Genomic DNA, 13065 nt, shown 5'->3' on the forward strand with positions numbered 1-13065 from the left:
AATAAAAAGACTAAGCTGAAAAGAAAATGAATGAATATTACTATTTATGATCACATTGTGAGTTACTATCACAATATTTTATTATTATAATAATTATTATATGTTATTTTTGTGAAATTATCTTCAGTTTAACATTGTGGCTTATTTGTTAATAATACACATTTAAAAAAGCAATGAAATGATATTTGGCTTTCTGTTTGAATCTTTGATCTTGCGGAAGCTTGATGTTATGTTGGGTGTTTAAAACAGCAGGTCATGACACATTTTTCTTTCTTTTTTGTTTTTGTTATACTTTTTTACTCCATTAATAATCATATAAAAAAAATCAAAAGAACAGAATGCTTTAAAGCTGCAAAAATGTAGATAAATCTGGTCAACTCCTTTCAAAAAAGCTTTAATACAAATATGTAATTTAAAAAACGTGAAAACACTAGTTGACACTAAAAAGCTTATCACTTTTAGAGCAGGTGTGCCCAAAATTTTTCTTATGAAGAACCAAAAGCCAAACTTGATTGAGGCTTGCGGGCTAAAGGTAAATATACCAAACTGTATTAATTATGTTAAAGTCGCTATGGTATAATACATTCCTTTATATTTACTAATGTAATATATATATATATATATATATATATATATATATATATATATATATATATATATATATATATATATATATATAATATTCATTCATTTTCTTGTCGACTTAGTCCCTTTTTTAATCCGGGGTCGCCACAGCGGAATGAACCAGCAACTTTTTACGCAGCGGATGCCCTTCCAGCCGCAACCCATCTCTGGGAAACATCCCCACACACATTCACACACACATTCATACACTACGGACAATTTAGCCTACCCAATTCACCTGTACCACATGTCTTTGAACTGTGGGGGAAACCGGAGCACCCGGAGGAAACCCACGCGAAGACAGGAAGAACATGCAAACTTCACTATATAGGTGGCGCAGCGGCGCTGTAGGTAGTGCTGTTGCCTCACAGCAAGAAGGTCGCTGGTTCGAGCCTCGGCTGTTTCTGTGTGAAGTTTACAGATAGACTTAATTAAAACATTTAAATTCAGTTTGCTTTATTTGTAGCTGTGCAAACACACAAACAAACAAACAAACAAACAAACAAACAAAAAGGTTATGTTAAATTTGAAATGACAATCTCTGTTACAGGACTTTGTTCCAACCCTCCAATAACATTATTATTATTATTATTATTATTATTATTATTATTATTTTTATTATTATTATTTTATTTTTTTATTTGTTTTTATTTAGTTTTTTTTTTTCAACATCTTTTTTCTTTTCAAAGCAGTGGCACAGAACAGCCTTTATCATGTTTCACTTGCAGGCGACCAGCAGGTGACAGCATTGCATGTATCTGCATTGAATTTCTCATCACTCATTCCTGATATAACACAGAGTTAAATAGTTGCTTTTGCATATAATCAGAGTAAGTGAATGATATTTAGTGAAGACTTGTCATGTCTCACTGTCTTCTAGCTCTCGGCGTCATCTGTAACTCCACTTAATCCCCTCTTTCATTAACTCGTGATATAAACTCTGAAGGATCATTCATCATCGGCCGCCATGACAGACGAGAGGCAAATGTATTTTTAGAGAACGAAAGGGGCAACACAGAGCTGTAATTATAAACGTAGTTCAAATATTGTTTTCATTACATTGCAAAGAAAAAAAAAGCTTTTCCCACTCACTTCAAAGTGCTAAGTGAGGACTAAACCACAGCACTGGAACGTAACATTTTAGTCTTAATGAAGCACAAATGCGGAAAGTGTGCAAAGTCGGAGACGTCTAGAGCTTGTCGACAGTGACTTGTGTCAATTATCCGTCTCAGATAATTATGAGCTCGAGATGGAAAATAAAGCCATGGAGAACTTTGAAGTAAATCGGGAAACGTCATATCCGCATAGTCTGCGATTATTATAGTTTACTGCTGCGCGAGTGTGTGATTATGGAATTATAACTTTAACATCTTCTGAAATGTTATAAACAGATAAAAGTATGCAACATGAAAATAACACTATACAGTGATATAATGACAAGGGTTTTTCAGTTATGTTTTGCAAATAATGATGAACAATCTTATGTAAAACAGTTGTTTGTATAATAGTGTTATAATGTCGAGATAATATCATTGTATGCTGTATCATATTTCCGTCCCACTTTATATTAGGTGGTGTTAAAGAGACAGATCACCTAAAAATTAGAATTGTATCATCACTTACTCACTCGTTTCAAACCTGCGTGATTTTTTTTCTTTCTTCAGTTCAACACCAAAGAAGATATTTAAAAATATATATATGCTGGAAAAAACCTGTAACTGTTGACTTCCATAGTATTATTTTCTTCAGAATATCTTCTTTTGCATTTAACTGAAGAAAGACACTCATACAGTTTTATAACCTCTTTAGAGTGAATAAATAGTGAGTAAATCTTGATTTTTTTGGGTGAATCTCTTTAATTTTGTATGCTCTTCATTTAAATGAATAATTTTGGTTCAGTGCACTTTTGCACATACATGTTTTAATACTGTACACTGTCTGACAAAAGTCTTTTGTAGGGATCCCAGTTTTAGGAGGAACAAGAATAACTCGACTTAGATGATCATTTGGAAAAATGATAGAAGGTAGATTTTTCTGATGAATCATGTGTTGAACTGAACTGCATCCCGATCATCACAAATAATGCAGAAGACCTATTGGAGCCTGCATGGACCCAAGATTCTCACAGAAATCAGTCAAGTTTGGTGAAGGAAAAACCATGATTTGGGGCTATTTTCAGTATGGGGATGTGCAAGAATTCTGCAGAGTGGATGGCAACGTCAACTGCCTGAGGTATCATGACATTTGTGTTGCCCATTACATTACAAACCACGAGAGAGGGCAAATTCTTCAGCAAGATAGCGCTCCTTCTCATACTTTAGCCTCCACATCAAAGTTCCTAAAAGCAAAGAAGGTCAAGGTGCTCCAGGATTGGCCAGCCCAGTCACCAGAGAAGAACATTATTGAGCATGTCTGGGGTAAGATGAAGGAGGAGGCAAGATAAATCCAAAGAATCTTGATGAACGCTTCTTTGCTATTCCAGATGACTTTATTTATATTTTTTTTGAGTCATTTTAGAGATGTATGGATGCAGCTCATTGGAGTCATACACAATTTTAATTATTTTTTCACTACAGCATGACTTTATCTTCTATACTGTACATTATTTATGTTAAGTGGCAAAACTTTTGTCCAATCAAAGTCAGACCTTACTGTCCTAATTAAATAATTAAAAATCAGGCATGATCATATCTTATTTTTCAAGGCAATATATTGCCTTATAAACATGGAAACTGTCTAGAACTCACACACAAACAGAAATTATATGCCTGGTGCCTAGTGCTTCACTTAGTGTGAACAATTACAGGCTGAAATTCCTTGTCATCACTCGTGTCTTTGTTTAGATAATACTTTCCACCTCAGACCAGTGTCTCTGTATCCACAGTCCACGAGTTCTTCCTAATGAATGTAAGCATGACTGATGCAAAAGGCACACACATACACACACACACACACACACACACACACACACACACACACACACACACACGCATTTGCGTCTTGTTTTGTCTGCATTTGTGCAGCCGCTGGTATTTTGCTTTACAGCGTTATCAAATAGTTTGGTTGTGTTTGTATGAGGTAGTTGAGGAATTCTCTGAATTCTAAGAGATTAAACAGTGTTCTTTGTTGTAACTACATCTTAAATGTGATCTAGTGTGGCTTTGAGTCACAATACATTGCATATTTGCACCAAGGTTATGTGTACGTAAACATTTATTGTCATGGACGGTGACTGTTGCCATTTTTCTTACTGAGCATTTAGATCTGCTACAAAACCCTTGTGAAACAACTGATTTTTGAAACAAGATGCTAATTAATGAAGACATATTTATGAACATGGAGCAAAATTCTGGGTTATATAGTTCAAGTTTTTTTTTTTTTTTTGTAGTCTACAAAAATATTTCTGTAATTGGCCAAACGTGTTCGTTATGATTTTTGATGTCTCACCCATATTTTAACCTATGCATTGCTCTGGGTTGTGTATTAATTCCTCTCAGTAACCATAGATAATAGCTTTATTCCTTTTTTTTAATTCTTGTCATTTAAATTAAATTAAATGCTACAGTGTTACAGAATTAACATCGTTGCAAAATGATTTATTTATTTATTTATTTATTTATTTATTTATTTATTTATTTATTTTTAATAAAGCAACTAAATATATCTTATGGTAGCTACAAAATTTTTTCCTAAATATACATTACTGGTCAAAAGTTTGGGGTCATTAGTCTGTTCATGTAAAATAAATAAATAAATAAATAAATAAAAATGTTAAATAGTTATTTATTAAATATTTATTAATTACTTATTATATGTATTTTCAAATGAAATTATTTGTCCTTTCATTATTGCTTTTATTAATAATAATAACAACAATACTATACTACTACTGCTAATAATAATAATAATAATAATAATAATAATAATAATAATAATAATAATAATAATAATAATAATTATTATTAGAGTGATTTCTGAGGTATCATGTGACTCTGTAGACTGGAGAAATGAAGCTGAAAATTCATCTTTAAAATCACTGGAATAAAGGATTAAATGAAATTATAAACTGTTTTGAATTGTTATTTCATAGTGCAATAACATTTCACAATTTGAAATTTTTTACTGTATTTTTGATGTAATAAATGCAGCATTGGTGAGCAGAAGAAGCTTATTTTAAAACATTTAAAAATCCTACTGACTCCAAAGTATTGACCGGTAGTGTATATGTTTTTAAAAAGCATCACAGACAAGTTAAAAGAATAAATTTCTTCAGAAATAAAAAATCTATTTTTTTATGTATTTCACAATTATTATAATATATTAAAATGTCCTATCACTTGGCAACTATGTAAACAATATGTACAATTGCAAAGGGGGGCTAGTAATTTTACCATGAACTATATATCCTGTGTATTTTATTTTATTTATTCATTTTTTTTTTTTTACGTTTTTGTCTTACATTACAAGAAGGCATTAAGTCAGCAATGGGTCAATGAGGCATAATAGCCATTTTTTCCACATTGTCCAGCTGATTAAGGGATTTAAAATACATCCGACTAAATTGAGTACACTGTTAACAAGATTATTTTTAAAGCCTCGCCACCCTCTTTGTCTTACACAGTTGACAGGCCCTAAATTCTCTGAAAAGACTCTTAGAAATCACAGTGAAATTTGTGTCTTCATGTCGTGTATTGTTTTGCTCTCCTGGCGGATTTCTTAAGGAACAGCAGTGTAGCATTTAAAGAGCCTGCAGACACCTTTGTTTCCTTTTGCGTCATTTCTTTCCAAACTGAACAGAAAAAAAGCTCTCTCTGCAGTCTCTTTGGCTTTACTATGGCATCAGTTCAGATCCCTGTCAGGCCGATGAAGGACTTTTCCAAGTCTTAAAGTCCACTTCTGGCTTGGGCACTGGTGCATTTGTGAAACAAGCAGCTTTAAGCCCACATAAAAGAAGAAATTAGCCAAAGCTCTGTGGGAAAACACTTAGAAAAAGACGTCCAGTGGAAGACCAATTAATTAGGATGGGTTTTTATGGGCACCATTGGCTTCTCACACATCGTACTCTTTATGGAAAAGAGCTCAGTGAACTTGCATTGAGAATATTGGCCAATGATTTTTGATAGGAGTGTTTGTTTTGTACTCAACAATATTAGGTCTAAATGTAAGATACATATTTGTTTAGTAAGGGATAAAATACATCCAGGTGATTGTTATCACAGATTATTACACAGCTGTCTAGAATACTCATATCTGATTGGTAAATCACAACATTACTAGGTTTGTTATTCAGAGAACAACCACTAAACAACACAGGCTTATCCGGGAACTTCGAATCACCTTGACTGTCATAGAATATGTTCACATTCATTAACTTACATCCACATTCATATGTATCAGCTTGTTTGTCACGGTTTTGACTCTTGGTGCTGTCTTGGGAATGAATAATATCTAGGTTAGTACTGTATGAGCTTTATTTATTCAGTTTCATTTCTGGCAGCTTTGGGATTTTGACTGTTTGGTGCCTTCTTGTGAATGAATAATACTCTATACTCAATAAGCTGTTTTTGTTTCTGTCAGCTTTGCGTTTAATTAAAGAATTAACAGATCATTACGGTTCATAGCAATATTTTATATCTAATTTTCATGTTTTGTGGAAGGTGGTTTTTGCTGAAAAGAGCCCTTCTGTTTTATACAACAGCCCTTCTCTTCACGTTGGACTGCCGATTAGCCTGTTCAGATTTATTCTGTGATAACCTCTTGGATGTACTTTATTTCTAACATAAACAGCCATAACAGCGTCCCAATGCAATGCGAAAGGCTGATGTATGATACTAAATGAGCCTTATTCTGCGAAAACAACTACCTGGATGCACTTTATACCAACTGTTACATACTTGCCACAAAACATGAACATTAGACACAAAACGATGTTCTGAGCGATAATAGTTTATAAAGTCTTTAATTAAAGGCAAAGCTAACAGAAATGAAAAATGGCTGAACGGAGCATATAATAACCTACGTATTGTTCACAAGATGGCACCAACTGTGAAGGGCTGTTGTATAATGCTGCGTTCACACCAGACGCGGAATGTGCGTCAAGCGGGAGTGATTTACATGTTAAGTCAATGCAAACGCGCGAATGGTGCGGCGCGAATGACGCAAATTGCGCGAATGGCGTGGGGCGAATTGAGCGTTTTGTCCTTTTGATGCGCTTAACGAGCGTTTCGCGCAAATCTCTCAATTTCGAAAATCTGAACTTCAGCGTACATTCGCGCCGCGTTAACCAATTAGAAGCTTGCTCTTGTGGGGGCGTGATTGTGACGTAGAACCTGTTGTCGGTGTTCCGGGGGAAATCCTCCAGCCTTCACCAACAACAGTTCATCAAACTGGGCTTGGCTCAGTCAGAAGCACCGCTGCAAGCCTCCGTCAACCAGGTTAAGTTTCTGGAGGAGTTTATGAGCTCACAGAGCTGGATGCACCTCTGAAAGAATGTAGTGGACTCAGACAGGACCCTAAACGTATCAACGCTGTTTTTCAGTCTTCATAAAGCACATAAACACTGTTATTTTCTTCATAAAATCCATGTTAGCCATTTAGCTATGAAGCTAGAGTCTTCGGGCAGACAGAAGCCCTGCCCATCACGCGAATCCGCGTCTGTTCTGAAGTGAATTTGACATGCAAATGAAGCAGGGTTTGACGCGCGAATAGCGCGATTTATCTGCGCGTTCCGCGTCTGGTGTGAACACAGCATAAGACTGCAAAAACAACTACTTGGAGGATACTTGGTGCTACTTACACAGCTACTTGCCACAAAACTCTATCAAATAAGTACAAAACATTGTTCCAAAGCATAATAATAGTTTATTAATATTTAATTAATGGCAAAGCTGCCAGAAAAAAATACATATATCTGAATAGAGCTGATGGAGCATACACTAACCATTATTCAGTCAAAAGATAGCACCAAAAAGTCAAAAACAGCTCTCGAGACAGACAAGCATTTATATCAGGGGTGTCAAACTCATTTCAATATATGTACCATAAAATAACAACAATATTTATTATTTGTAATTGAATATGCTTGCCTCATCTATGCTTGCATCATATTATGGATGACTTTTATGCTGTGGTCAGTTTCTTTAGTAGATTACTTTGTACTTGTTATTGTACTTGTGTGATAGAGAGCTTTAAAAGAGAACTTGGTTGGGTTTAGGGAATGATTTAGGTCAGTGGTTTGCTTGGTGGTCTGTACGACAAGCCCTGTCTTCTCATGGATGTGTACAAAAAAGATGTGTATCTTTATCAGTATTTTTATCAGAAGTGTGCAACAAAATGTACCCAGAGCAACATATTTTCTTATTTATTTATTTTTTATTTTTTTTATATATATATATATAGGCTAAGGCACATATTTCCAAAGAGCCTGAGCTGTTTATTGAGCTGTACATTTAGATGTTGTTCCCAGAATTTATTTGTTTGTTTATTTATTTATATATTTATTCTTTTTTTATTTTTTTATTTTTTATTTATTTATTTAAAATTAAACCAATTTCTGAACCCATTTTTTTTTACCTCATCTATTATAGATTACTCTGCCAATATCATAGCAACATAAACATTTAACTCTGCCTTATTGTTCCAAACTCCCCCTTGAGCGCTAAACCACACACCATGTCGCCCAGTCCGAAAAGAGAGAGTTTCCCACGCGGACATCTGTGTTCTCTTTTACAATGCTTTGTGTGTGTGTTTGCACGTGAGAGTGTGTGCATGTACATGTGTGTGTCCATGTGTGCGTGTGTGCATGAGATGGCCTCTGGCTCTCTCTCTCAGCTGGATCAGACCTGTGATGATGAATGAGGCATATAATATCACCACACTCACTGCTATTTCATGAACAATGCCGTGTTCACATTGCAGTGCCAAGCAGAGCCCCCTTTCATACAAACATAGACTCTATGTGCCACTATTGCATGCATGCAAATGTGCAGGATATTTCATGATTATTATACATTTATAATGATGAGGAATGGAAACTTGTTAAACAAATGCAACATTTATGTAAAATATAGTCTTTTTTTGAGATTCAAACAGCCCATCAAAATGTTATTGGTAATAATATGCTCATTATTCCTCAAAACGCACCAAATAATTACAAATATTTAATTAATATATGAGGTAACTGCATTAAATATATCAAATTGGTTTACTTAAGTATGCTTATATATTTCATAACGCACTGAAAAAAGCTTACCCACCATTAATATATAGTATGGGTACACTGAATTTAAGAACAAGCAATGCAATATTGCCAGATATTGCTGCTAAATACAAACAAAACATTGCATTTTCCAAAAACGATACTAAATCGCTAGTTCAACCTTCATTCTGACATTGTATTAATGCCCTAACTATTTAATTACAGCTGTTATGTTACAAATTAAAAACAAATTAAATTAAACAACTTATAAAAGTGGATCTGGCACTCGTGAGCTGCTGCAAGTAATGTTATTGATATATATATATTCAGCGACTTGACTTCAAATAATTTTCCTTCATCAAACTTTTTGTTTTTGAACATGTAAAAATGTACTGAGGTATGAACCTAAATGACCTCATAGCTGGCTTTGGGCCAGGTGTTAATCCCATGTAGTGTTCGAACACAAAAACTTGTGTTTGGGGGCTTTTAATTGCTTCTCATAAGTTGTTTCCCACTGGGCCCCTTCCCACATTAACAAAAAGTCGAGGTGATTGAGAGACGTTAAAGTGAGAATTCCGTGAATGAAGTGGTCAAGCCTAATCCCTGCCATTAGCTACACTTACTTGTATTACAAGGTGCTGTGTTTTTGGGTGTCCTTCCACACATAGTCAGCTGGTATAAGCGGTGCAGATGGTACATAATACCTACAGCCACAGGCACGGGTGGGAGACGTTGATCCTCATCTTGCTGGATCATGATGTTGGTGCATTTGGGAACGAAACTGCCTGTGAGAAACATGCTTTGTAAAAAGTGGTGTTATGAAAGCTCTGGCCGCCGAAATCAGATTTGATGAGGCACGACAAAGCTGATACACGCACACCTGGGAAAAAAATATAAATAAAAAACATGATAATTCTTTAAACTTTTGGTTGCTGTTTTAATTTTAGTGCATTTATAACATTTATTTAATTAAAGATTGCACTTATTTAATTCAACATACACAAAAACAGTAATGTTGTGACTATTGAAAATAAAAATACATTATTAAAAAAATATTTATGCTTTTCAGCTGCAAAATGAGCTTGTTTGAATGAATCAAGTAGCAGTAAAAAAATAATAATAATAATAAACAAATAATAATATACATGCATAAGCATTCATATATATATATATATATATATATATATATATATATATATATATATATATATATATATATATATATATATATATACAGTTGAAGTCAGAATTATTAGCCCCCCTGAATAATTAGAGCGCTTGTTTTTTTTTTTTTTTCCCAATTTCTAGTTTAACGGAGAGAAAATTTCTTCAACACATTTCTAATCATAATAGTTTTAATAACTCATTTCTAATAACAGATTTATTTTATCTTTGCCATAATGACAGTAAACAATATTTTATTGGATAGTTTCAAGATACTTCTATACAGCTTAAAGTGACATTTAAAGACATAACCAGGTTAATTAGGTTAGCTAGGCAGGTTAGGGTAATTAGGCAAGTTATTGTATAATGATGGTTTGTTCTGTTGACTATTGAGAAAAAATATAGCTTAAAGGGGCTAATAATTTTGTCCCTAAAATGGTGTTTAAAAAATAAAAAAAAATTTTTAATCTAGCCAAAATAAAACAAATAAGACTTTCTCCAGAAGAAAAAAATATTATCTGACATACAGTGAAAATTCCATCACTCTTTTAAACATTTGGAAAATATTTTAAAAGAAGAAAAAAAAAATTCAAAGGGGCTTAATTATTCTGACTTCAACTTTATATGAGCCGAATTTGGTGGAAATTGGGCTAATGATCTATGGAGAGTTCAAAACAACATATTTTAAAACTAATTCAAGATGGTGGACAGAAATTTGTGTCAATTAGGGGATAAATTATATGAATGTTTTCTGTACGATACAAGGAATCTGCAAAAATGTAGTTTGGCATCATGCCATACTATTTGTCAGTACGAAATTCAAAAAACCTTCACACCTGACACAAATTCCATAACTTTTTTGTCAGCATGGTCTGAAGATGAACCAAGTGAGTCAAATTTGGTGCAAATCAGCACAGAGATTCAGAGTTTGAGAAAGTAGGCTTTTGACTTGCAATATGGCAAACCGGACGTCCTGTTTCATAATAATAGGCAAAATGTGTCAAAAGTTAGCAGTTTTAGAAATATTGTTATAACATTTGATCGAAAGGTGGTGCTGCAACAACATTTTGAGCATCTTCAGGGCACAGTCCCGAAGACACATACTGAGTTTCATAACAATTTGCCAATGCATCTGTAAAATATAGCAATTTATTGACATAATTCAAAATGGCCATTGGCCAAAATGGCTGACCTGAGAAAATCAGACATCATTCGACTCGGCAAATTCTGCCGGATGTAAAGAAATTTTATGTATTTTGGACAAAGGGTTGATGTCCTGACCACCAGGGGGCAGTGCACCGAAACGCTGCAACTTACTTCAGACCATGGTTGTGATAACATAGACCAAGTTTGGTGTGAATTTGTGGTTTACAGAAATAACACTTTAAGTCACTTTTTCCGCTAGCTCTTCGTTAAATTTGTTTGCAAGTTAATCGAAAACCTGCATGGCCCCTAGTAATAATAATAATAATAATAATCATAATCATAATCATAATAATGAAAAATCAACTTAACAAATTTGTACAAAACTTGTTAAGTAATTTTTAATTGTATATCTGTGTCAAAGTCAACAAGGGTTTTTCAATACGCACTCTAAATATAATAATATATTTACTTTAAAAAAGCAGCAAATCTAAACAGATCTCTATATAATAGTTGTCAGCTCTGCTCATTGATGTAAGTGAGCTGAAGTCTGGGAATGGGTCTGTTGCGTGTAGTAAAGGAGCAGCTGTAGAGTCGCTCTGCACCTGTTTTCTGGGTGCAGGACAGCCGTCTGTGAGCATATGCTGTGAGGGTATTGAGTAGCCCATCTTAGTGCTGCTGGATTTCTGTATGTCTCTCTCCACAAAATCTTTCTCCTCTGCTGTCCTCTTCTTGGCCTGTCATGAATATGAACCGCTTAATCATTTTCATGAATAACGTTTTATTAAAATGAAATGTAAACTGGGTAAAATAAAATTCATAAACATAACAAATAATAATAATAATATTTTTAAATAAAGAAAACAATACATATAATGTAAATTTTGCTATTTCATTATTGTTATTTTATTTAAATTATATTAATAATAATAATAATAATAATAATAATAATAACTATAACTATAAAAAGAATAATAATAATAAATTAAAATGTTATTTATTTATTTATTTATTTATTTACTTTATTTATTTTTAATACAATTTTTATATGCTAATAAGATATTAAGTTTCTTACTCCAAGCAAGTAAAGTCTTTATACCATGCTTTATTCCTTTGTCTCTGTTTCTTTCTCTGTCAGAGGATCTGGATGACCTGCGGATGGAGGGCGTCACCGGCCTGTTGCAGTCCGGCAGTAAGTTCAGCCAGGGCCGTAGCTCCTACTATACAGAGCCCCAGGCCAAAGTCACTCTCAACATCTGCTCAAGGTGTGCAAGGTAAATATTTAAACAGCTCAATATTGACCAACAGCTCTACTCTACTTAGTGACTTCACTCCACCTTTAGAGCCGCTGCCACCTCTGCTAACCTCCATTAAACACACACAATGTGAACAGTGTCATCTTCAGGTCCACACTACAATGCACTGCCATAAATCTTAGTCAAGTCACGAGTCACGAATCCTGACCTCTGTTTGAGAGCGAGGCTCTTTCAGCCGGATATGAAGGCCACACGCAGCATTCCTGTAAACCAATTGAGAATGACTACATGCTGAGATCATCCACAACATTTATCTGACTACAGTAACTGTCAAGGTGCTCAGTTATTTTAAGACTATATGAATGAGAGTTTTCTCATCTATGGCCACTTTTGACCTTTAAGATTCTTAGAAAATCAATTGTGACCAAAGACTCCTGAAAGTCATGACTATTTTCGCCTTAATTTTTGTCATTTCCAAAAACATTTTAAATTAGCAATATGTTTCAATGACAAAGATTGTGAAAATGTGTATTTTGTATTGACTGATCGATGTGTGTATGTTTCTTATGATAATAATAAGCTATAATTCTATGGTATAATCTCTCTTAGTAATCAATTGCTGTGTCTATACACAGCCATTTTCATGGGATTCACCTTAAACCTTGATCCATCAGAGCAGCC

At 34.0% G+C, this 13065-nt stretch overlaps 2 protein-coding genes across 4 annotated transcripts in view; both read left to right on the forward strand.

Moving 5' to 3' along the window:
* The window catches only part of zgc:162928, a 194759-nt gene that overhangs the window by 98671 nt on the left and 83023 nt on the right, over positions 1-13065 (forward strand). For 2 of the 3 annotated variants that reach the window (NM_001430954.1, XM_087308716.1), the window contains 1 exon segment: positions 12267-12402. In NM_001430954.1, coding sequence (NP_001417883.1) covers positions 12267-12402 — 136 coding nt within the window. 3 annotated transcript variants of the gene reach the window in all.
* LOC147838022 (uncharacterized) overlaps positions 1-13065 on the forward strand; it is a 168167-nt gene that overhangs the window by 39247 nt on the left and 115855 nt on the right. The gene's annotated exons all lie outside the window — the stretch shown is intronic.

The sequence above is a fragment of the Danio rerio genome, chromosome 24 (assembly GCF_052040795.2).
Source record: "Danio rerio strain M-AB ecotype USA chromosome 24, GRCz13ab, whole genome shotgun sequence".
In the NCBI taxonomy this organism is placed as follows: domain Eukaryota; kingdom Metazoa; phylum Chordata; class Actinopteri; order Cypriniformes; family Danionidae; genus Danio; species Danio rerio.